Source organism: Festucalex cinctus, chromosome 20 (assembly GCF_051991245.1).
Source record: "Festucalex cinctus isolate MCC-2025b chromosome 20, RoL_Fcin_1.0, whole genome shotgun sequence".
NCBI lineage: Eukaryota > Metazoa > Chordata > Actinopteri > Syngnathiformes > Syngnathidae > Festucalex > Festucalex cinctus.
In genome coordinates, this window is record NC_135430.1 from 10628748 (window position 1) to 10651479 (window position 22732).

Sequence of the window (22732 nt, forward strand, 5' to 3'; positions counted from 1 at the left end):
TAGTGACAGCGTGCTCTTTTGTTCTCCGACAGTGTTTGTGCCGTGACAAAAGGAGAGATGCTGCTGTTTTTATTCGTATTTTAGCCTTTTGCGATGTTATGACAACACCGTCACTCGGTCGTACGCTTTGTTTGTGTTGTTGACGGTCAGCTTTGGGTTTACAATTCAGCAATTTCATGGTTTAATGGTGAACGCAGGGAAACTGCACATTGAGAAGATGTTATCAGAAAATATGGCCGTAAACAAAATTGTATTTTTATTTCGACTCTGTGTCTTCTCATTCTTTTGACAATAAAATACAAAAAAAAAAAACAAATACAGTTTGCGTTACTGCTTCGAGAGCAGTGTTATGGATAAAATGAAGATGCAAAATAATATGACGTAAAAACGACTTTATCCTAAAGAAATCCTAAATGTAAAATGTCACCATGGGGGTAAATCAATCACCACAGTACAAATTTCATAAGTTAATTCCCCCAAAACAATGTCTGTATACAACTGTAATTTTTTCTCTATAGCTTTGTGAAAAAGTATTTTTTGTGTAAAAGGTTTTGTATAAAACCTTGAAATAAGCAAAGCTTAATGGATTCGGAACAGCATTTAAATAGCCTGCCAAAGAATTTCCTGTGTAACGTGCACACGTCTTTATTTTGGACACCATCAATACTTGTTGTTTGTTGTGTCTCTAGGCAGCTGCTCTGCTGTGGAACAAAGAAAACGAACATCTAACAGGCACGATAAGCAACACCACAATGGGAGTCTAAACCAGACAAAATTTTACTTTTTGTCTTTATTTTTTTGTGGATTCATTGTCAAAAAGATAACCCATGGACTGTAGTGGCAAATTTGCTTACTGGCTTGTGAGGACAATTGTACTTGTCGGAAAATGTTCGTTATCACGAGCGTCCAGTCTGCTGTGGTGATGCCGGCAGGGTGGTCTTTAGTTTTGTGCCTACTGCCTCCCAACCGAGTCCCCATGTCGCACTAGAAGCCTTCCCAGCACAGTCAGGGGTCCTCTCAGTGCTGCACCTCCCTTCCTCCGCCTCGTCGTCCTCTCACCTGGCTGTGCCATGACGTCGTCGGACAGCGACGAGACCGGCAGCGATCTGTCGGAGTCTCTGGAGATCCTCCAGCTCCAGGACCAGTACGTGGACTCGGAAAGCTGCTTCAAGTCCAAGAGCTTACCCATACTGAACGGACCCTGCCAGACGGACTGCAAGGAGACTCGCTTGCTTGACGCCGCTGCCGTTCGTGTGGAAGAGAAGCAAGAGCTCTCACCGAAAACCCCTGAGTCGCCCTCCTCCAGGACGGACTTCTCGCCCTCTCTGTCCAGCATGGTGGGCCTCAGCAGCTCCTTACCGGTGGACCCCCACAGGGGGGCCGGGGGTCAGAAAGTCGGCTTCTCCCTCTCCCGTCTCATCCGCATCCCGGCCAGCAAGTACGTGCACGTTATCCTCAGAGACTCGCGCTGCTTTCTGTTCTGCATGTGCTACCTGACCTTCATCCAGTCCCTGATGGTTTCGGGCTACCTGAGCAGCGTCATCACCACCATCGAGAAGCGCTACAGCCTGCGCAGCTCCGAGTCGGGCCTGCTGGTCAGCTGCTTCGACATCGGCAGCTTACTGGTGGTGGTCTTCATCTCCTACTTCGGGGGCCGGGGTCAGAGGCCGCGCTGGCTGGCCGTCGGCGGCGTGGTCATCGCCGTCGGGGCGGCGCTCTTCTCCTTGCCCCACTTCATCTCGCCGCCATACCAGATCCAAGAGATGAACGCGTCGGCGGGCCAAGAAGGACTCTGCCTCGGTGGGAATGGCAGCGCGCGGGAGGTGGCGGACGCGCCGTCGTGCCATCGTGAGCACGAGGGCAACGAGCACAACCTCTACGTGGCGCTGTTCATCTGCGCCCAGATACTGGTGGGCATGGGCTCCACGCCTATCTACACCCTCGGGCCCACCTACCTGGATGATAACGTGAAGAAGGAGAACGCGTCTCTCTACTTGGGTAAGCGCTCCATCGCGACAGAATGTGCCTTTTCTGAAGGTGCTTTAATTTCTCAGGGTATAGCAAACTTTGAATGTAATTATCATAAAAAAAGAAAAACAGTTATAAATTGTATCTTTGAGTTTCATGTGCGTATGGCTAGAAAGCAAAGTGTGGCATCAAAGGGTGCCAACACCCTCTCAAAATATAAAAAAAAATAGTGATAAACTGTTATTTTTTTCAAGGCCGATATCGATTATTAGTAGTCAAGGATGCCGATAATCGATATTTCAAGCCGATACTCATTTGTAGTAAAAGAGAAAATATTAGCGTCAACATTGTCAAAAAAATGTACCTTTTCTTTTAAACATATTAACAACAATTGACAGCTTTGTTTAAAAATATTTTTAAACTAGACTCAGAGCAATTTCTTTTTTGTCAAAATAGCAAATATTGGAATCGATAATTAGCCAGGCCAATAATTGGTCTATCACTATACAAAAATATACAAACCTCTTCTTATTCACGCCTGGTTCATCTTCTTTTGTGGCCATCCATTTCTTCCTTGACAGTCGCACCATGTTTTTGTGGTTCAAATAAAAAACCAACAAAAAAATCACCTTGGTACGGTCTGTAATGGTAAATCTCCTGAGAGCACCTTGGTCTAAGGAACTGGAAATTGGACCTTAGTTGTTTTTGTCTGTAGGCACAATTTTGACTGGTCGCCCAACAGAAAGATGCCAAAAAGTGCTCCACCATTAATTTTAGTTGCTTCGGTACGCTCCTTGTGAAACATGGCTCCCTTTTTATCTTTGGATTTTCACATTAATTTGAGATTACTTATGATTGTTTGCCTTTTGCTGAGCCTGTCGGGGCCTGGCCAGTGCGGCACCACAAAGACTGCAAAGTGGACCTGCAGCACGGCAAGAGGGAATGTGGGCTCGCCGGCAGAACTGGGTTGCGTATGATTAATGGAGCGGTACAATGTGTGTGCATGGGAGAGTGCACAGCGTGAAACGACAAGTTGTGACGGCCGGACGGAGACGGGATACATTCAGGCGTCTCTACAAGGGTGTTGCGTATTCCCGGTATTCGGCCGTGATATGCGCGCATAGCTCCGAAAGTAATCCGCCCATGTGACCGCGTTGGTGGGGCACCCCTCAATCTGCTCAAGGCTTTCACGCAGATGCCCGCTGTCACACTGACCTCTTGGGAAGTGTAAGGTATAAAATATGATTTGCAAATGGACGGCTCTCGGCGATAATTGCCATCTTTCATGAATACTAAGGGTGTCACGATTTCGATTTTTTATCGAAATCGATCGAAATTACGTCACGATTTCGAGCATCGAAATAGAAGAGAGGACACACGATTCGATGCCCCCCCCCCCCGCGCCCGCCGCCACCGCCGCCACCGCCACCTCCCAGGAAAGCAAATGAGACGCAGCCATTCAGCTACTAGCTAACGGCACTTGTTAGCTGACTTCTCCTGCAGTCATGATGGCAAGCGCGGACAGACACAGCAATGGTGCTTCAAGCCGCTCCCGCTTCTCTCGTCACCAGTTTGGAAACATTTTGCGTTCCCGGTGAGTTATGTCGACAACGTTCACGTTGTCGATAAAAAGACCACAGTTGCAAGATATGCTATGTGCGCGTACTGTACTCGGCCACGGTGTTACGCCCGGCTCGTCAAGGGGAAGGGAAGTAACACAATAACAGAAAATATAGAGTAGATAAACACGGGTCGACTTTAACATCTAAGTAGTTTTAATTGAAATTTCAGGCAGGGGTTTGACAAGGGAGTGAAAGTGGAAGGTGAACAAATAACCGCATTTGACAGAACTGACAGAACGGAGGAGAAACTACAATAACCAATAGGGGTATAATACACGGATACACAATAGCGTCGCGCTGGCACAGTCGTCCAATCGGAGTGTCGCGCTGGCACAGTCGTCCAATCGGAGTGTCGCGCTGGCACAGTCCTCCAATCAGAGTGTCGCGCTGGCGCATTCAAACTGAAGTACCATTATACGGGCACCAGCCGACACAAACACACACATACATACGAGGGGAGCGGAGCCGGCGGCGGGCCCGAGCCGCCAGCTGTAACAACGGGAAACACGACAAACATGACGGGACATTTACGCAGGCATCACAAAGATTTAGATTTATCAAATTCAACTAGAAGTGGGAAAACAACGGTCCAACCAACTATTTCATCCTCATTTACAGTGAAACTTCCACACACTTCAGCTCGCGCGAAACGCCAGATCCATAGGTCTATTTATAGCAGCAGACCTGCAGCCTTGGAAAACGCTGGATTCAAACATTTAATTAGTGTACTTGAACCACGCTACAGTATGCCCAGCAACTGTAAATGTTGGGATATAGTTTGTTCAGGCTGTATTTGTTCCATGACTTTGGATACAATATATTTTTTGTTGTTGTTGCACATTGCACATTATTTTAAGAGGAACGCACAGCACACTGTTGTAACCAAAAACAGTCAATAGATGGCAGGCACCCACTGTGACTTTTTGTTTTTGTTTTTTTATTTTTTATTTTACACTTCAGTAAGAACAAGACGGTTAACTTTATATTGTAAATAAATTCTTTGAATTTGATCATTCCTGCCTAATGTCAATTATCATATATTACATAAATTTACACAAAAATAATATGGAAATTGCATCACCTATATGTAGCCGATCTTTTGAAATAAGATTTACTGTACAATGAATAGAACCAATGATCATAGACTAGCCTTAGCCTACAGAAGCATATGCCTCTGTGTTATAAAGTGGGGGAGCGGAAAAAAAAAAAAAAAAAAAAAAATCGAAAAAAAAATCGAATCGTGACCCCAAAATCGAAATTTAAATCGAATCGTGGAGTTGGCGAATCGTGACACCCCTAATGAATACCTTAACATAACTTGTGCATTATTAGCACTTTTCAAAAACAACAAAATGAAATATCGAAATAAAAAACTAGAGCCAGTTTGGAAAAAGACAATGTCATTTTCAGATTCAGCGACATCAAAATACCATAAAAACGTTGAAACGTTCATGGCACCAAAATGTGCGTTAACCACTGTTATAATTGGCTTTAGTTAGTTGTATCCATGTAAAATGTAATTGTTGTTTTTAGAAAGTGCTCTCATTTTTATGTTTATTAATTAACAAAAAATGTTTTATTTTGTTAATTAAACTATAATAACTTTGATACCAAAACGGAATGCGACTGAATTTCTTGGTTTTGGAGGTGTATTATCCAATTTGAATAAATTTGAAGTTTTCTGTGTTTGTACCTTTCATACGTGACAGCAAAAAGCCAACTTTTGCTAGTGTGAAAGGTGCAAATGACAGCAACAGTCAAGCCAGAGTTGAGGCAATAATTAAACATTTAAGTTGGCCACCCCCGTTTTTCGATGCACACATTGAACTCGTCCTCATGTTGCCTCCTCCGCTGCCCTCAAGACTTCGGTATCGATTACATCGTTGCATCACAGCGAGCCACTGCAGCGCCGCTATTGAACCGGCAGAAACACAACAACAACCCCGCCGTGGTGACGCCTCATAAGTGGAGGCGTCTTTTAGCGTCCACTTTGACCTCCACTTTGCCTGTTTTCAGCAGGTATAGAAGGAAAGCGCAGGCGGGCCAAAAAAACATCCTTGATTTGCATACCAGATGTTTGGAAATTACCATGGCAACTTGGCTCTGCGCAATCATTTAAGCCATCACACTTAACATTTCCTGCAGGCTAACCAAACGTATCTTGAGGTGGTTTCCCCCTCAGCAAACCCATTTAACCCCCAACCCAATTTGCAGCGACTCGGAGGGGGAGGAGTCGACAGCTTTTGTAGGTTGACACCGGCGGGGGTTAGTTACTTGTGGTGCGAATGAGAGAGCGCCTCGTTATGCGAGGACCTCGCTTTGTGTTTCCTGTGACCTGTAATGCGGCTTTGGCCTGGCGTTGCCGCGGCAACACGAGGTCATCCAACCACCCGAGCCGAACACCCCTGCTGCCCTCACGATTGTCCATTTTAGGATGTCCACTTGTGTTTGGGCCTGGGGCACCACGCATCCCTTGCACACCGCTCACAAATGTCAAAGGATTAGCCAGTCTCAGACTTTTAAAGCCAATTGCCGATTTCATGTCTGTCCACAAGCTGTGATTGATTCATCAATTGGTTGACGGGTGTGTCTCAATTCTTTTGACCTTAAAGTGAGGAGGGCCTCAACATTCATGATGAGGTTAATGGATTCTCCCTGTTTGAAATGAATTGGGATACTTGACTCATTGAGCTATTATTAAGAAGATAATATTTTGTTATGAACAATTAATACCTTTAAAAAGTAACTTTGCTACTTGCTGTCAACTGAAGATGACATCAGTTTGTCAGTTCAGCATTTCTTTCTTTCATTTCTTTCGCTAACGTTAGCCTAGCTTCATCTATTTCCTCTACTACTACTCTTTTGGTCTTTGTGTTTTCCAGCAGTCCGTATGCCCCAGTTTTTCCTCATCATGTCGGCGATATTTCACATTTGTACAGTCGGTTAAAAGCTGCTGGAACGGTGAAATCCACCATACCAGCGTCATGTATTCTTGTTGTTCATGGTTGAACTTTGCGACATTTTGTGCTGACGAGTGACTACTACGCCCTCATACGTCGTGCGCCCTTTCCGTTGGCAAGCCTGCGCCACTGATGACGCTCAAGGCCTCCATGTGTTTAAAACCGTCTTCTTCCCCCTTGAAGCAAGTGTGGGAGTCTCGTTTGTTTCCACGGGCAGAGGTCTTACTCACTGTTCACGTATGAGTGGTGTGTATGTATGTGTGTTACTGTGTAGTCATTGCTAGACATCGTTTGCCGGATGCCCACCGGCCATTATCAACGCACTGGCCGGATTGTTTTGACAGTGTGGGAAGGTTCCTGGGGAAATGCCACAAGCGAGGTTGTGATTGCAGGCACACTGAGAAACCTTTTGTTTTCAGCTATGCCGCCAGGGGGGGAGAAAAAAAAATTGGACATTATTTCCCCCTTTGTTCTTGCTCACTCTTTGGTCCGCGTTCTTTCTCCTAATCCTCGCTTCATCCCCGACTCTGGTTGAATGAAAATTCAAAGAATGCCGGAGAATAGTGTTTAATTGTTTGCAAAGAGCCTGGCGATACGTTTGAAGATAAGACGATGTTTTTGCGAAATAATATCGAAGTGCAGAAGAACACAAAGTGGAACAGAGCAAATCAATCCCTGTTTTTGTTTTTTAAAGTGGAACTCAACCGTAAACATTTCCTGACAATAATGTTATATGTGACCTCACTAATCTAAACATGACATTCTGATTAATATTACGTTTCTGGAATGTTATGAAGCAAAATCCAGCCATTTTTATCCATCTGAGGGGGCAGCCATTTTGCCACTTGCTGTCGACTGAAGAAGACATCAATGTTGCTCAGGGAACAACCAATCAGAGCTTACCTGTTTTCTGAAGCTGCTCTGTGATTGGCTGTCACCTGAGACCTGAGCGACATTGATGTCATCTTCAGTCGACAGCAAGTGGCAAAATGGCCGCCCCCTGAAATGGATAAAAACAGCTGGATTTTGCTGCTTAACTCAACCAAAATACCACATTTAGTCTAGTGGGGATGCATAGAACAAATTATTATTATTATTATTATTATTATTATTTTAAAAAAAAAATTGGGGGGTTTGCCTTTCCCTTTTAATCTTTAAACTAATCCCCACCAAAAAAATAACAAATCTACTGAGGCCGTGAACAAATCAAAAGAGCAGACCCCCCCCCCTAATCTCCCCCAGCTGCCCAGAGGTCCCATGACTATTACAGATTTAAATTAGAAGACACAAAGGAATTGGGGATTATGCTAACCTCGAATTGTCCGTAATGTCACCAAAGATATTCCAGATTATGCGTCAGTTTATATAAATATGATGTATTCTCATCATACCTGGCATCAAATCAGTCTGTATGTGGATTGTGGCCCCTGAAATGAGTTTGACACACCTGCTCGACATGAAAAGCTCAGACGTTCATCCATGTTTTCGTTGATAGAAGATGATCACAAAGTCAAGTAAAAGGAAGCCATTGATCGATTTCCAACATTTGCCAGCCCGCTTAGACACGCTTTCTCTATTCAGTCTGCCCCTTTTCTGACCTTAAACTGTTGTTCCCCTCTTGAGGGCCCGTCTGTTCCAAAATCTCAGTCTTGAGGGAGACAGACAGCTCTGAACGTCGTCCGACCGCACCCGGCGGCGAGAATAACACTGCAAGACCAAAAAGATGCAGCCTGACAGGCGTGAGCGTCGCGGCAAATTTCACATCCATGACACCGCTAAATATAGCGCTACATTTCAGTTCAACTTTTGTGGAGTACCATGACCTGGATGCCCTGACCTGCTGGTTAGTTTTTTTGTTCTACAGGACTGTGAGTCTACCCAAAAGTGGTAACAGTTTGGAAGAATTCCACAACCGTTTTCCAGCAAACCGTATTTGCACATCTGTGACTGTGTGGAAAGACAAATACGTGTGAAAGAAGAGAAAGTCAATAGCGGACCTGTGCGCCCGCCTTGTGTAGGCGTTGTTTGTGCCTTTGTCTGTCGGTCCTTTTGCTTACCTGCCTCCACAGCTGCAGTGCCAATGACATTAAACATTCTCCGCATCTTATGCCACAATCATGGAACCAAGCTCTACTGCGAGCTATGACTAAGACCATAAACCTATTGTTCAATTGCTAACGCTTGAGCAGCCCTCACACTGGATCTCCGGTGTAGCTTTTCAGTCGTCACTGTTGCAACAGTCAGTCGAGATTACGCGGCTGCCAGCAAACAGAAGAGCAGTAAATACGATTACCGGCAAACCCAGATATCCTGCTTTATCTCATCAGATATGTTGTTATGGTTACACAGCAAGATGTGACCTCTCACTCCGGAGTACAGTGGACCAGATTATTGCAGTGGTAATGGCTGCCGATGGAGGGGCTTCAAAGCTGCAGGTGCAAGCGTATCCAGTGTTTTGACGTATCCAATTTAGGAGGGCACCCAGATGCGTCATTCACCTTCATTCATCCTCTTATGTAGGCAAGCTGGTGTTGGTGTTGCAAAGGGTTAACAAGGATCCTGCTGAAGGAATGTCCACCGTATCGCATGAAAGCCAAAGAGGATCGCACTGCGAGGATCTTGTGAGAGGCCTCCTTTTGGGCGAGATTGAGAGGCTTGAGTGTCAGTGTGAAGCGGGTTGTAAAAGCAAAGATCTTTGGTGGTTATTTAGATAATTGGGAGGCAACAGCAATGTGGGAAACTGAAGTGTAAAAGGCAGGCGGCAGGAAGGATTTGGCACATTCCGATTGGGGCCGTTTATTTCTGTAATTTTCCATTATTTGTGCTAGTTAAAGAGAAAGACGCTTGGCTTTTGACAGGGAGGTGTCAAGAACTTCTAGTACCTTTCCCAGCTTTGCTCTTCAAGTGGCTACAGCAGACACATCACTCTCGTGTGCGATGATATAAATCTAGCTAAATTTTGTAAACCAAATCAGTCATAGAATCTTTACCCGCTACTTTCAGGCACACTCGCAGTTGCGTCTGTGCACTGCCCAGCAGACGTCATTCCGAAGTCGGATTGCTTCTGTCATGATAGAATTTAAAAAAAAAAAAAAAAGCTTTTATAAAGTCTACTGCTCTTATCTGGAATGATGTGATATGGCACACAGTGTTAGAGAACTGACATCTCGCAGCCTGGCTTTCCTGGAGATTGAGAGCAGACTTTTATCTCCTTCATGTTCTATACAGCGAGGGTACATTTGTCTGATGCAGCTATCAAGTGTGTTTCCTCCAACACAGGAATTTGAGAATGAGTAACCTGGACTCCAGAGATCTTGCTTTTACAAGAAGCATACAACACATAATGAGCATCTGAGTCACCAAAAAAAAGTCCAAACCAAAGGAAAAGTGCCTCAGGAGGCAATTACAAATAGAAGTGGCGTTTATTCCAGTCGGGTAGTTTCTGTGCGCCCCTTGTGACCCGTCATGTCTTGGCTTAGCAGTCAAGCATGTGTGTGGTATACTCCAACCCGTTGATGGTACAAGTCAGAAGGGCTTTCCGAAAGATTCTTCTGATCGTTTTCATTTCTTTCAAGTCTAAGCTCTGCGTCTGTACCAGTCAGTGCCGACGGGCTGCCTGGATCAAACCTCTTTACTACGCTCTTGATCCGTGAAAACATTCCACGCGGCTCGCTTGCTGCATCCACTTAGTCAATCAGCGTCCACATCTGTTCAAGTTTTGGCACCTACAAGCATAAGGGCAAATCCAAGTCCAAAAAGTAAAAACCTTGCCACAGTTTAGCTTTAGTTCCAGGTGCTAGCTCGGGAGCTAGCTAGCACCTGTAACTAAAGCTAAACCTTGGCATGGTTTTTAGTTTTTGGACTTGGATTTGCCTCTATGCTTATAGGGTGCCAAAACTTGAACAGATGTGGACGCTGATTGACAAAGTGGATGCAGCAAGCGAGCCGTGCTAGCTAGCTAGCCCCCTAGCTAGCTCCGTGGGAGTTGTTTACCTGCTAGGGAGCTAGCTAGCTAGCACCTGGGGCTTAAGACAAACTGTGGCATGGTTTTTACTTTCTGGATCCAGATTTGCCATCTCTGCCTATAAATGCTAAAGTGTGTAAATGTGTGCGCGTGTGTTGCAACATGTAAGAAGACAAGTAAGCAAGTTGCCATGGCGATGCTATTCCATTGTCGCACTTGCGTTATTCTTGTCGAATTAGGAATGTGTGACGTGTAAGTCTGCTTTATATCCCTGAGTACCACGGAGAAGAGAGAGCGGCGTCACATTTTGTTAAACAAGGTCGTGTTTTGAACACATCCAAGGTTCCGGCGTGCCGGCATCACCAAGATTGTTTGGATGCTGAGCGGGGCGACATCATTTATTAAAGTTATCCCCCCGACAGAGTGAAAGAGACGACTTCTTATTAAAAAGATGAACGCAGGTGGACAGTTTGGAAGAGAACAATCCAATGATTCATGTGTTTGGCCACTTTTATCTCTTATAAGCTGTAATTAAATCACATCATTAGCCCGAAGTAATGACTTTGGCCACCGGGGGGGCTGCTTCATTAGTCAGTGTGCTTTCTCATCAAGTATTTGCTGGCTCCCTTGTCAATGATATTGTAGGGGGAGGGGGTGAAGACAAGGTCACGGGAGCTCAGGAGGGAGCAGGGAGGCGAATGGGGGCGATGCACTGTTGACGCCATTTCATTGTTATGCCTCAAAGTTCCATTTACAGCCCAAGCGGCTACGGACACAGCTGGGCGCCGTACCTGCCAGGATTCAGAGAATTTCCTGCAGTAAAAACATCTTTGTGGGTGTTTGGTGTTACAAATCAAGTTGGAAATGTATTGGAACGGCAAGGTCAGTTCCTTTTTGTTTTTGTTTATGTACTGAGACAGTTCAGATCAAAAGACGAATTTGAGACCAAAGTTCAGAATTAAACAAATCAGCAATCCCAAACCATCGGTTACGCGTCGTCTCCGCTTGGCCTCTGTTGACGCCATGCAACATCGAATGCGGAAAAACACCGCCACATATTTGAAAGCAGCCACGCAGATGCTGCTGACTCAGTACAAACACGAGCGGGGAAAGCCGATAGCACCCGACGGATCAAGTCATACGAAGCCTGGAAGGCTTTGTCCTTCACGTGCCGCCGCTGAAGGTCTGTTGCGTAATCGAGTCAAGCAAGCTTGCAGTCAGGCGGCCCTCCTTCATTGGCATGCTGTACCACGGTGACGCCCCCCTCCCACCGCAGCATGTTTGTGTATTTGTGTGTGATCAAGCGTCGCTGGTTGCTGCTGTGCCAGCACATCTGTCAATCTGAAGGCTCTGTCCCGGTCGCCCTTCAGATTGGACCTCCCGTCTTTGCCTGAACTGACTTGGTTCTGGTTCTGAGTGGACAGGGATGCCAATTATGGTGCATTGGAATCCAATTTTAGTTGATGCAGCTTAGCTTTCATTTGCAACTTTATCATCACACACTCCTTGTCTTGTTTTATTTAATTCCAGGCTGTCCTCAGCCGCTTAGGGGTCCACGAGCCATTATTCATTTCAAGGAGGAGATAAAAAGATAAGACCCTTTCCCGCGCCTGCCCGCTATAATTAATAGTTTGTCGCCCCTAATATCCTGCCACATTGTGTTACGCGGCCGTGCTTCGACTGTGGAATACGAGAGACGATGGCGGTGTTAAAAGATGATGTATATGCATGCGATGTCAGCTAACAGGGGAAGGGCACCTGCTTTAGGTGCTTAGAGGAGGGAGTCGGGTATGAAAGTGTGGATTTATGGATGTCATGTGCCTTTAAAAAAAAAAAAAAAAAAAAAAAAGCTGGCCTGCATGTTTAAAATCTGCTTTATATCAAATCTACATTATGTTCACGCTTAATTCATTCATTCATTCATTCATTCATACAGTCCGGCGCAGACATGTATTTAATGTTTTTTTGTTTTGTTTTGTTTTTTTCTTCTCTGCGATGTACACAGTACAGGACTGTCAAGCAAAAATGCCATACATTCTGGATTCATTACAAATCAACTGAAATATTGCAAGCCTTTTATTGTTTTAATATTGCTGATTATGGCTTTTTTTTCTTACTTGGTCTGAGGAAATATTCTAATATTTAATTAATAATAATACTAATAATACTAATAATACTTTTCTTAAGCTGTAAGCCATAATTAGCAATATTAAAATAATAAAAGACTTGCAATATTTCAGTTGACTTGTAATGAATCCAGAATGTATGGCATTTTTGCTCATTTAATTGCATTGCAGAAAATAATGGACTTTATCACAATATTCAAATTTTCTGAGACAGTCCTGTAGATAAAATAAGTCAAATGCCAGGTTTTTGAGATTTAATAAAAAAAAAAGAAAAGAAAAAAAAAAAGAGATAAATCATTAAAAAAAAATCTCCATTTATTTGACATGCAATACCTAAAATTCAATGACTACACAAATATTGGATGAATAATAGAAGAAAATAAATTTTGCAAAAAGTTTTTTTTTTTTTAAATCCCAAAATATTAGATAAATGACACAAATATTTGATAAATATGTCAGATAAAAAAATAAACATTAGATGGAAAAACACATACATGAGCAAAAAAATATTCAAATGTTAGAAAAAAAAAAGGCAATATATATATATATATATATATATATATTTATTTATTTATTTATTTAGTTTTTATTGCATCTAACTGTCATTGAACAGCGAGCGTCATTATCTCTATCAAATGAGAAGGTTTCTGTGCGTTAAGAAATATTTTAAGTGACTTTGCACTTTGGATGTCGAGGCACGTCGAGCAAATGTCAGCAGGAAACATGTGGCAAAACAACTTCCAGTGTGACAAAAATAAACGTTTTAACGCCGGGGAAGTGTTCGAGCATATGCAAGGAGTTGTTATGTAATGTGATGGCTGGGGGAGGCGGTATTCCATCAGCGTTTAGGACCCAGATTAAGGGTCTGATTGGGTTGATTTAGTTTTTGTTTGTATAAAAAATGTGATTAAGCAACGAGAGCACATTTTCCATTTTGTCGAGATGCACAAAAGGTTACTTGTTATCCTACCTGTGAAAATGAAGTCTGTGTGCAAGTGAGACATTTTTTAATTGTCCAAAAAAAAAAAAAAAGTACACACGCGCACACACACACCACTCTAAAGTGCTAATCCTAACACCGTGATAGCTTGAAGCAATGTTCCAGGCGTAATTATGGAAAGTTTGACCCCCCCGCATTGTAACTGCTAAATGGCTTTGACTTGTGTCTTTGCTGCAGGGGCCTTTTTTTTTTTTTCTCCTCCCCTCGTCCGATCTGGGTTTCTTAACTTTAATGAGTTTCTTTTGCTTTCCCCTGACGGCGTCTGATTGGCTAGGTCCATCTCAGCCTGCGGTGCTTAATCTTTCGCCGCCCCTCAACACTTTTGCACACTCCTGTGTGTTGGAAAAGCTCTGGTGCTTTCAGGTCAGCCGTTCAGATGTCGCAGAAGCAGTGAAGAATGTCCTCAGGCCGCTTCAAAATGTCCTACGGTTTGGCTGTGCAGGTGTTCTCTGCAAAGCCGAACCCCCGCTGGCCTCGCTCAGATCAAGTAATGAATGAGTCACAGTGGCTGCCTTTCGCCTAAAGTCTGCTAGGAAAGAAAATAGATCGATGGATGATATGAATGGAGCAGTCCACCACAGAATCAAAAATGGCACAGTTTGTCCATTTGTCACAACTTACTAGTGCTGTCGCAATTGAATCTAATTTTAAACTTACCATTCTCTCTTGTGCTTTCTCTCAGCCGTCATGTACGTGATGGGAGCCCTGGGACCAGCAGCCGGTTACCTGCTGGGAGGCGTCCTCATCGGCTTTTATGTGGACCCCAAAACCATTGTCAACATCGACCAAAGCGACCCTCGCTTTGTTGGCAACTGGTAAGTACGACAAATCCTCTTTTTAATTGCCAATTTAGTTTGGAAATTTCAATCTGATGTGTGTTTTGTTGTTTCAGGTGGAGCGGCTTCTTGCTGTGTGCCATCGCCATGCTCCTGGTCATCTTTCCCATGTTCGCCTTTCCCAAAAAATTACCGCCGCGCCACAAGAAGAGGAAGAAAAAGTTGGGCTCGTCGCCAGGTGACCTGTCTGGCGACGACGAAGACGACGTGATGAAGGAAAAGTCCGGCCGCACAGGCCAGAACGTGTCCTCCGCAATGGGCTTCGGGAAGGACATCAAGGGTGAGAAACTACTCAATTTGAACCTTTTATTGAGACTATAGCCAAGTTTTAGTCACGTGTTAACATTCCTAATTGCCTACAAGAAATCAAAAGCCAGTCGGTGGCTAACTAGCTAACTGCTTGCCCAAGAAGCTGATGTAACAGTCTAAAATATCATTTTGCCAAACAACACAAACGGATGGACGGAAATCCACGACACAGATCACAGGAGATACCAATCAAATTCTTTTGTACACCAAAAACAATTGATCCAAAAAGAGACAGGAAGACTGTTGCTGTTATCTGGCTTACATTAGCCGCGAGCTAATGATGTACAAAGTGCCTGTAATCCAATCAATGGCCATGATGAGTCTTCTTATCACACAATGCGAAATCCATTCAGATCTCCAGCGAGAGGATGTTATTGATTTAAGAGGTTTGTCTAATGAAGCAGGTAATTCACTGGGAGCGCTAAAGTGCATATTTTACAATTTTTTTTTATCCTGTGAACCAAATGAACCAGGGACACCCCTTTTTCCCCCTCCAATATGCTTCAGGCTTTCCCAGCTTTCCTCGCTCTGTTGCTATATATATATATATTTTTTTAAATGAGCTCCCTTGGGAGCTCAGTCACGATTCGTCGGAGTCGACAAACCCGCCTGCTGAGCCAAACAAAAGCGCTCATTACATGGAAAGCATCCATCGCGGAAATGTAATTTATTTGTGTTTCCCGGCAAACGGGACAAATTTGACAGCTCGCAGAGTGAAACGCAATTTTGCGACTTTGATGTGTGCATGCGCGTGCGTGTGGTTTGCCACGCCGCAGTCGAGCGACTTCCAACCGGCTCAAATTTGTCCTTCAGACGACTGCAGACGCTGAGAAATTCAAACGGAATCCCTCCAATTATGCACATACTCGGAGGGGTGGCACTCGCCTTGTGAAACGTTGCAGATCTCGTTAGGTATGAAAAACAAGCACATATCAGTCGTGTCTGCCAAGTTGTGTTGTAAATACAGATATGTTATCTATGGCATTTAGCAACATGAAATTTGGGAGATGTCTGTCATAACAGACCTAGAGGCCATGCCTGAAAAGCTGCCATTTTATTAAGGTAATTTTTGGCAAGGAAGGGCAAGGCAAATTTATTTATATAGCACATTTTTTTTTACACAACATAATATGCTTCACACAAAAGTACAACACATAAAATCATTTACACAGACATTCAAAGACAAAGCAAAGAAGCAAAAGTAGCTTATTGAAATTACTAAAGGAATGTACATTGACATTTTAAATGCATTGATAACCAAAATATATGAAGACATTTTAAAGCGAAAAATAAAAAGTAGATGTAAGTCACTAAAAGGCTGTGAATTGAATTTGATGCTTAAAATGCTTAACTTTTGACTTTAATCAAAGGAATATGAAAAAAGCATTGTTTTTAACCTGGATTTAAAAGCATTTGAGGCTGACTTAACTTTCTGTTGGCAACTTAAATCATTTGCATGCAGGATAACAGCCAAATGCTGCTTCACCGTGTTTGCTTTGAAAACTGGACTCTACTAATTGACAGGTTTACAGGCCCTTCAAAAACGGACCCCAACTTTTTGCCCACTTATTTTGTCGGATAACAAGACTGATTGGCAAAGCGAATTCCTAAAATATTTGTGTTTTTGTCATTGCATGCAAGTAGAGCATGGTTGAAAATTTTGAATAACTCGAAATACTAGACTAAGGGAAATTTCTGCAGAAATTGCGTGGGAATGCTGAAAGCTGAATGCTAAGCTAAATGTTAATAGCTGAATACTAATGAAGGAAATAGAAAGATACATTCTGTGAAAATTAGAAAGTAATTAACTATGTAGTAGTAGTAGTAGTAGTAATAGTAATAGTAGAAACAGTAGTAATTATTAAGTAGTAACTTGTAATTAAATGACAAATACAAATGTACTATTCCTGATATATTTAGTTGGGATAAATGTATATCCCTTAGCATAATGGCCCTTGATATATTTGCAATGTACAGTCGGAGGTGGCAACTTATCTTTAATGTTAAATTGTGCGAGTACTGTAAGTAATGTGGAATCAGACGATATATATACCCCGGAAGGCGTGAATTTTTGAAGCTGGTTGAAATTTGAACGGTGTAAATTAGAAGAATTATATGCGAGTTGTTTCTCAGCAATAAAGTAAGGAGAATAAAAATACGAATAACATATTTGGGAATGCTTTCAGCATTACCACAATAACAGAAAATCAGCTACACAAGGTCAGTTTCATATCGCCACATGTAATTTGTTAGCCATGTCTATCATGAGTTGAAACAAAAGTCAAGAGAAGGCCTGAAATGATGCAGGATTTCGGCCATGTTGTTTGAGAGCGGCCATTTTACGGTAATCCAACTCCACACGATCAGAGAACTACATTCATAAAGGGCAAATTTTAAAATGTACTAAAAGTTACGTCAAGCTAATAGTTTTGCCCCAGTTTGTCCTGCCATTCGGAAGCGTTCACAAGTCCCCTTCACTGATGAGTGAGCTGTTATGATGCAAATGAAGCGCCACAAAAGAAACAAGTGTGACAACTGTTACAAGCCAGTGGTGTGTCTCGCTGGAGGGTAACAGCTGCAGGAGGCATTGACAGGAGCTCGCCATCTGTCCCTGTTCCCCCACCGGAGAGGGAAATCATAAAGCGTCTCCGCAATATTCCCGTATTTCATCTGTGATTGATGTGAACATCCGCGTGAGTGTATACATCTCACCCAAACTCGGCTGAAGGCACCGTTAGAGGTGCAAAATTGATACAAGAGTCAAAGGAGCTCCGGAAATGATCTTTACGAGTGAGCCGAATCTACCGAGCAACAGCAGTTTATTTATTTACACTGACCACATAATTGGCGAGTGACAGGATCAACGCGGGGGCGCCAAATCATCGAGACAGCGGCCTCGGGCGCGCTTGCCCTTGACGGGTTGAAGCGGGAATAACTGCCTTCCAAATGGACATACTGTATATCGTTGTTGATCCTTCGCTTGTCTGCTCTATTTCGATGCATGCTTGGCCTTGCATTAATTGCAGCTTTCCAGTGTTAATGAGAGCAAGCGCTCCGTCTTGCGCTTCCACAGACCTCCCCAAGGCGGCGCTGAGGATCCTCAGCAACATGACCTTCCTGTTTGTCAGTCTGTCCTACACGGCCGAGTGCGCCATCGTCACCGCCTTCATCACCTTCATCCCCAAGTTCATCGAGTCCCAGTTTGGCATCCCCGCCTCCAACGCCAGCATTTACACCGGTAAGACAGACAGACAGACAGACGTGCTTTTCTTTTGGCCTGCGGGGGTTTGTTTATTTATTGATTTATTTTAGGTTAGTATACATATCCTCAAGGCAAGTATGGAATTTAATTCATTAATGATGCTGAAAGCATCCCACATATGTTATTCTGATTTTCATTCTAATCACTTTTTTTTTTTTTCCGAGAAACAATTCCCACATAATAGTTCCGATTTATACTGTTCAAACTTTCTTCAAACATTCTCACCTTCCGGGGTGCATATATCGGCTGATTCTGTATTACTTTCAGTACTCACACAATTTAACGTTAAATATCAACTTTTCCCCATTCATTTTCAATGGGACTGACATTGAACTTTTTGTAAAGTGTTCCAAGCCCACTTGCAAACATACAACTGATCATCATTACCAGCTCTCTGATACTGCTCAGTTGCGCACTTGGTTAAGTAAACAGGAGGCGAGGATTTGAATCCCACCTTCACCAGATTGCAGTTCCAGTTTTTTCTTTTTATTCATTTGTCATTCAACTCCAAGTTACTACTTAAAAATTATTAGTAACACTACTACTGCTTCTATGACAATTACTAGTAGTAATTAATAGTTAATTACTTTGTAGTTTTCACAATTTAGCCCTCAATTTCCTTCATAAGCATTCACTTAGCATTCAGCATTCCCGCACAATTTCTGCAGAAATTGCACTTAGTCTAAATTTTAGGCAAGCTGATCCTGAGAATAAAAATAATCTTGAATTTAATTAATTAAAAAAAAAAAAAAGTAGGCCCAATCCAATCCCCTTTATTTCTATAGCACATTTTATAAACAAGCGTTTCCAAAGTGCCATACATTGAGATCCTCACACCATCATACGCTTAAAATCTAGTAAAATCAACTAAAAAAAAGTCAATAAAATACAATTAGTAAAATTAAAAAATACAACAAATAAGTAATAATTACTTAAGAATTATTAGTAACACTACTACTGCCTCTACGACAATTACTAGTAGTAATTAATAGTTAATTACTTTGTAATTTTCACAGAATTTATCCTTCAATTTCCTTCATAAGCATTCAGCTTAGCATTCAGCTTTCAGTATTCCCACACAATTTCTGCAGAAATTGCACTTAGTCTAGTTAATTAATTAAAAAAAAAATAGGCCCAATCTAAACCCCTTTATTTCTTTAGCACATTTTATAAACAAGTGTTGCTTAAAATTTAGTAAAATGAACTATACAAATTAAAAAAAGTCAATAAAATACAAAAATACAATAAGTACAATAAAAAAAAATACGTAAAAAAATAATTAAAAAAAAAACATTAAGGAAAAAAAAAAAACACAAAAAAGACCCTGCATTGTCCTGCTGACTTTGATTCAATAATAAAAGTGCTCCCACTGTCCCTCAAGTGGGACAAGTGTGCGCGGACATTTCTTTCTTTCCTTTTTTTAATGTATCCCCCCGCTAATCTAATCCTTCAGTGGTGCTGATGATGCCTGCGCAGCTCTCAGGATTATCGCAGCACCAACATGTCCACCAAACAGCAGGAATCTGCGCTGTGGTGCCCGAGTATCCTGCCGGCGAACATATGCTCATTTCCAGACGCACGCACGGACACAAGCACTATTAGCGAGTCGCCAACTGCCTGTTGCTAGGATACAAAGGGGCGGTGCCGTTGCTCCGGACAACCAAACCATGTCAAAATGGATGCAATGAACAAAACAAACGCGAAGCAAAAAGAACATCGGAACAAAACGACAAACGAGAACTACAAAAAACACAACAACAAACGTGAGCGCGCCATTTTTTATTTTTCACTTTCAAATGAAGCGTTGATCTTCTCCCAGGTCTGATCATCGTGCCCAGCGCGGGCGTTGGCATCGTGCTGGGCGGCTACATTATCAAGAAGCTGAAGCTGGGCGCCCGCGAGTCGGCCAAGCTGGCCATGATCTGCAGCGGTGTGTCGCTGCTCTGCTTCTCCACGCTCTTCATCGTGGGCTGCGAGAGCATCAACCTGGGAGGCATCAACATACCCTACACCACCGGGTCAGTGCATAATTTGTCCCACGAGGCACCATAATAGTAGTACACCCACAAAAAGACACAGCAAGTCGGCCGTTTTAGTTGAAAGTAGCCATTTTAGAGCTATTCTAGGACTCCTTCGAAGGCGGACTCGTTTGGGGAAAACCTAAATCCACTAAACAAGTTCGGGGCATGACCAAACGTTCCGAGCACGATGAAGCCCGCAACCTAAAAAGATTTGCATTCCCCTTCTGTTGTATTTATTGATTGTTATTTTTGCGGCCACCCCGGCTCTAATGACGAAAAGGTCGGGAATAGTTTTGGATGTTTACATAACTGTCAGCGTGTTAATGAATATCCAGCAACACTCATACGTGTGAATCACTCTGTCACCTCTGCCCTCGCTCTTTGGCACAGCTCTGAATTATGATGACATCATATGCATGGCAAATTTGCACATCTATAAGTAGCAGCATCACCAAGTGATTCATTCCAGTTATTTCAACCTTTTGCCCCCTTACAACATAACTTATGGGAAATAATACAAAATGGTTTAGCAAAAATATAATAAATTACAACTTTGAAAAGTACACACATTTGAGGGGAAAAATGCCAATCTGAGATGAAAAATACAAAAATATTTTGGGGACAAAAAGTACAATACCCATTCTGAAAAAAAATGCAAATATAGTAAAAAAACAAAACAAAACAAAAAACCTAAATGCTAGAAAAAATATAATACAAAAGAACTGACAAAAAATATACGCACATTGTCATCCTTATAACATTAGGAAAAAATACCAAAATATTAGACAAAAACATTAGAATAAAAGTACTAAAATATTTCAAAAATAGATACCATATTACAAATTGGATAAATATCATAAGCATACAAAAAATACATACAAATATGTGGAAAAATACACAAACATTATCAACAATACAAAAATATAGTAAACAAAAGTATTAAGAATAGATAAATATTTGCATTTCTTTTTCTGGTACCTTTTTACTGCAATTTAAATGTGAAACATAAAATATATTAAATATAAAAATACAGAGTATGTATATTGTAAAATGTATCCTATTTATTTGGAGTTATATTACAGAATTATTATTTTTTTACATTTTAGGATGAACTTTAACTACACCAAAATAGCAATTGTTTTGCTAATAAACGTGCTGCTGCTCGCCAAGCTTTTTCAGGATGGTCAGCGTGTCTGCTCGCACTTTTGTGAGGAATTTTTTTATTTTTTTTTTAACCCCGGCATCCTCGTCTGCTTTCCTGCATGCCTGTCTAGTCGCTAGTGCTGAGAATTAAAAAACAAAAAAAAAAAAAAACATATAAACTTTTGCAGACCACACCAATAAAGTTAAAGCCAATAGAGCCACACGTTCAACAGTAATACACGGGAATATTCTGGAGAGATGAAACACTATGAACTTGTATATCAGTTTGTCACAATATTGCTAGATATGTTAAGAATTTTGCGAAAGGGAGTGGCAAGTCAAAACATCAGGGACACTTGCACCATTCACTACAATAGAGAGGGGAAACGCAGAAATATTAGAAACTACCTCTAAAATATCAGATGAAAATAAATTGAAAAAAATATACCAATATTTCATTGAAATTAGAACAAGATTTAAAGTTAAAACATAAAGAAATGAGCAAAAATAAATTAATTAAATAATATCATTTAAAAAAATAACAAATATTACAACTAATACAATATTAATTGCAAATATATTGGGCCAAAAGTATACAATCAATGTTACACAAAAATGGGAAAAAAATATTTGAAGAAAATACAAAAATATAACTTTTTTTTTTCTTTTTTTTTTAAGTGACTATCAAATTATTATTATGATTATTTTACCAAAAAGACACATTATTGAAAACATTACATGACAATTGGAAAATATTAGAAAAAAAATATACACAACAAAATGTGCAAAATACAAAACAGGCTTTTAAAAATATCAAATAAAAAGTACAAAACCACATTTGTGCTGAAGACGAGCGTGTGTCGTTTCAGTCCGACGCTGACGCTGACGCACAGGAACCTGACGGGAAGTTGCAACGTCAACTGCGGCTGTCGCATCCACGAATACGCGCCCGTGTGCGGCTCGGACGGCATCACCTACTTCAACCCCTGCCTGGCCGGATGCAGCGCCGTCGGCAACGACAGCAGCGGGGTGAGCGGCCACACATGCAAACAAAAAACACTGGACGGGACAAACTATTGTGGACGGCCAAAAAACAAACAGTGAATGAACATGTGGGGACCAAGGACAGAACCTTGGGGGACTCCACTTTGGGACATTTTGAGTCTTCTTTCAAATATATTTTAACGGCTCTGAACCAATCTGGCCTATCCTTCTCATTGGACAGATGAGGAACTACACGGAATGCGGCTGCGTGCAGAGCCGTCAGGTGATCACGCCGCAGTCGGGCGGCGGCCCCGTCAACCAGCTGCAGCTGGTCATCGTCAAGACGTACCTGAACGAAAACGGCTTCGCCACCTCGGGAAAGTGCGACCGCACGTGCAACACGCTCATCCCCTTCCTCGTCTTCCTCTTCATCGTCACCCTCATCACCGCCTGCGCACAGCCCTCCGCCATCATCGTCACGCTCAGGTGAGGGGAAAGGAAAGTAACGGTTGAGTGATGGCTCGTATCCTGAAAAAT

At 42.3% G+C, this 22732-nt stretch overlaps 1 protein-coding gene across 3 annotated transcripts in view; it reads left to right on the top strand.

The window, feature by feature from the left end:
- slco5a1 (solute carrier organic anion transporter family member 5A1) overlaps positions 1 to 22732 on the top strand; it is a 29023-nt gene that overhangs the window by 3330 nt on the left and 2961 nt on the right. For all 3 annotated transcript variants that reach the window (XM_077509266.1, XM_077509267.1, XM_077509265.1), the window contains exons 3-9: positions 690 to 1998; positions 14323 to 14455; positions 14533 to 14756; positions 17859 to 18023; positions 19867 to 20065; positions 22081 to 22240; positions 22437 to 22681. In XM_077509266.1, coding sequence (XP_077365392.1) covers positions 1071 to 1998; positions 14323 to 14455; positions 14533 to 14756; positions 17859 to 18023; positions 19867 to 20065; positions 22081 to 22240; positions 22437 to 22681 — 2054 coding nt within the window. In that variant the 5' untranslated portion in view covers positions 690 to 1070. The remainder of the gene's footprint in view (positions 1 to 689; positions 1999 to 14322; positions 14456 to 14532; positions 14757 to 17858; positions 18024 to 19866; positions 20066 to 22080; positions 22241 to 22436; positions 22682 to 22732) is intronic.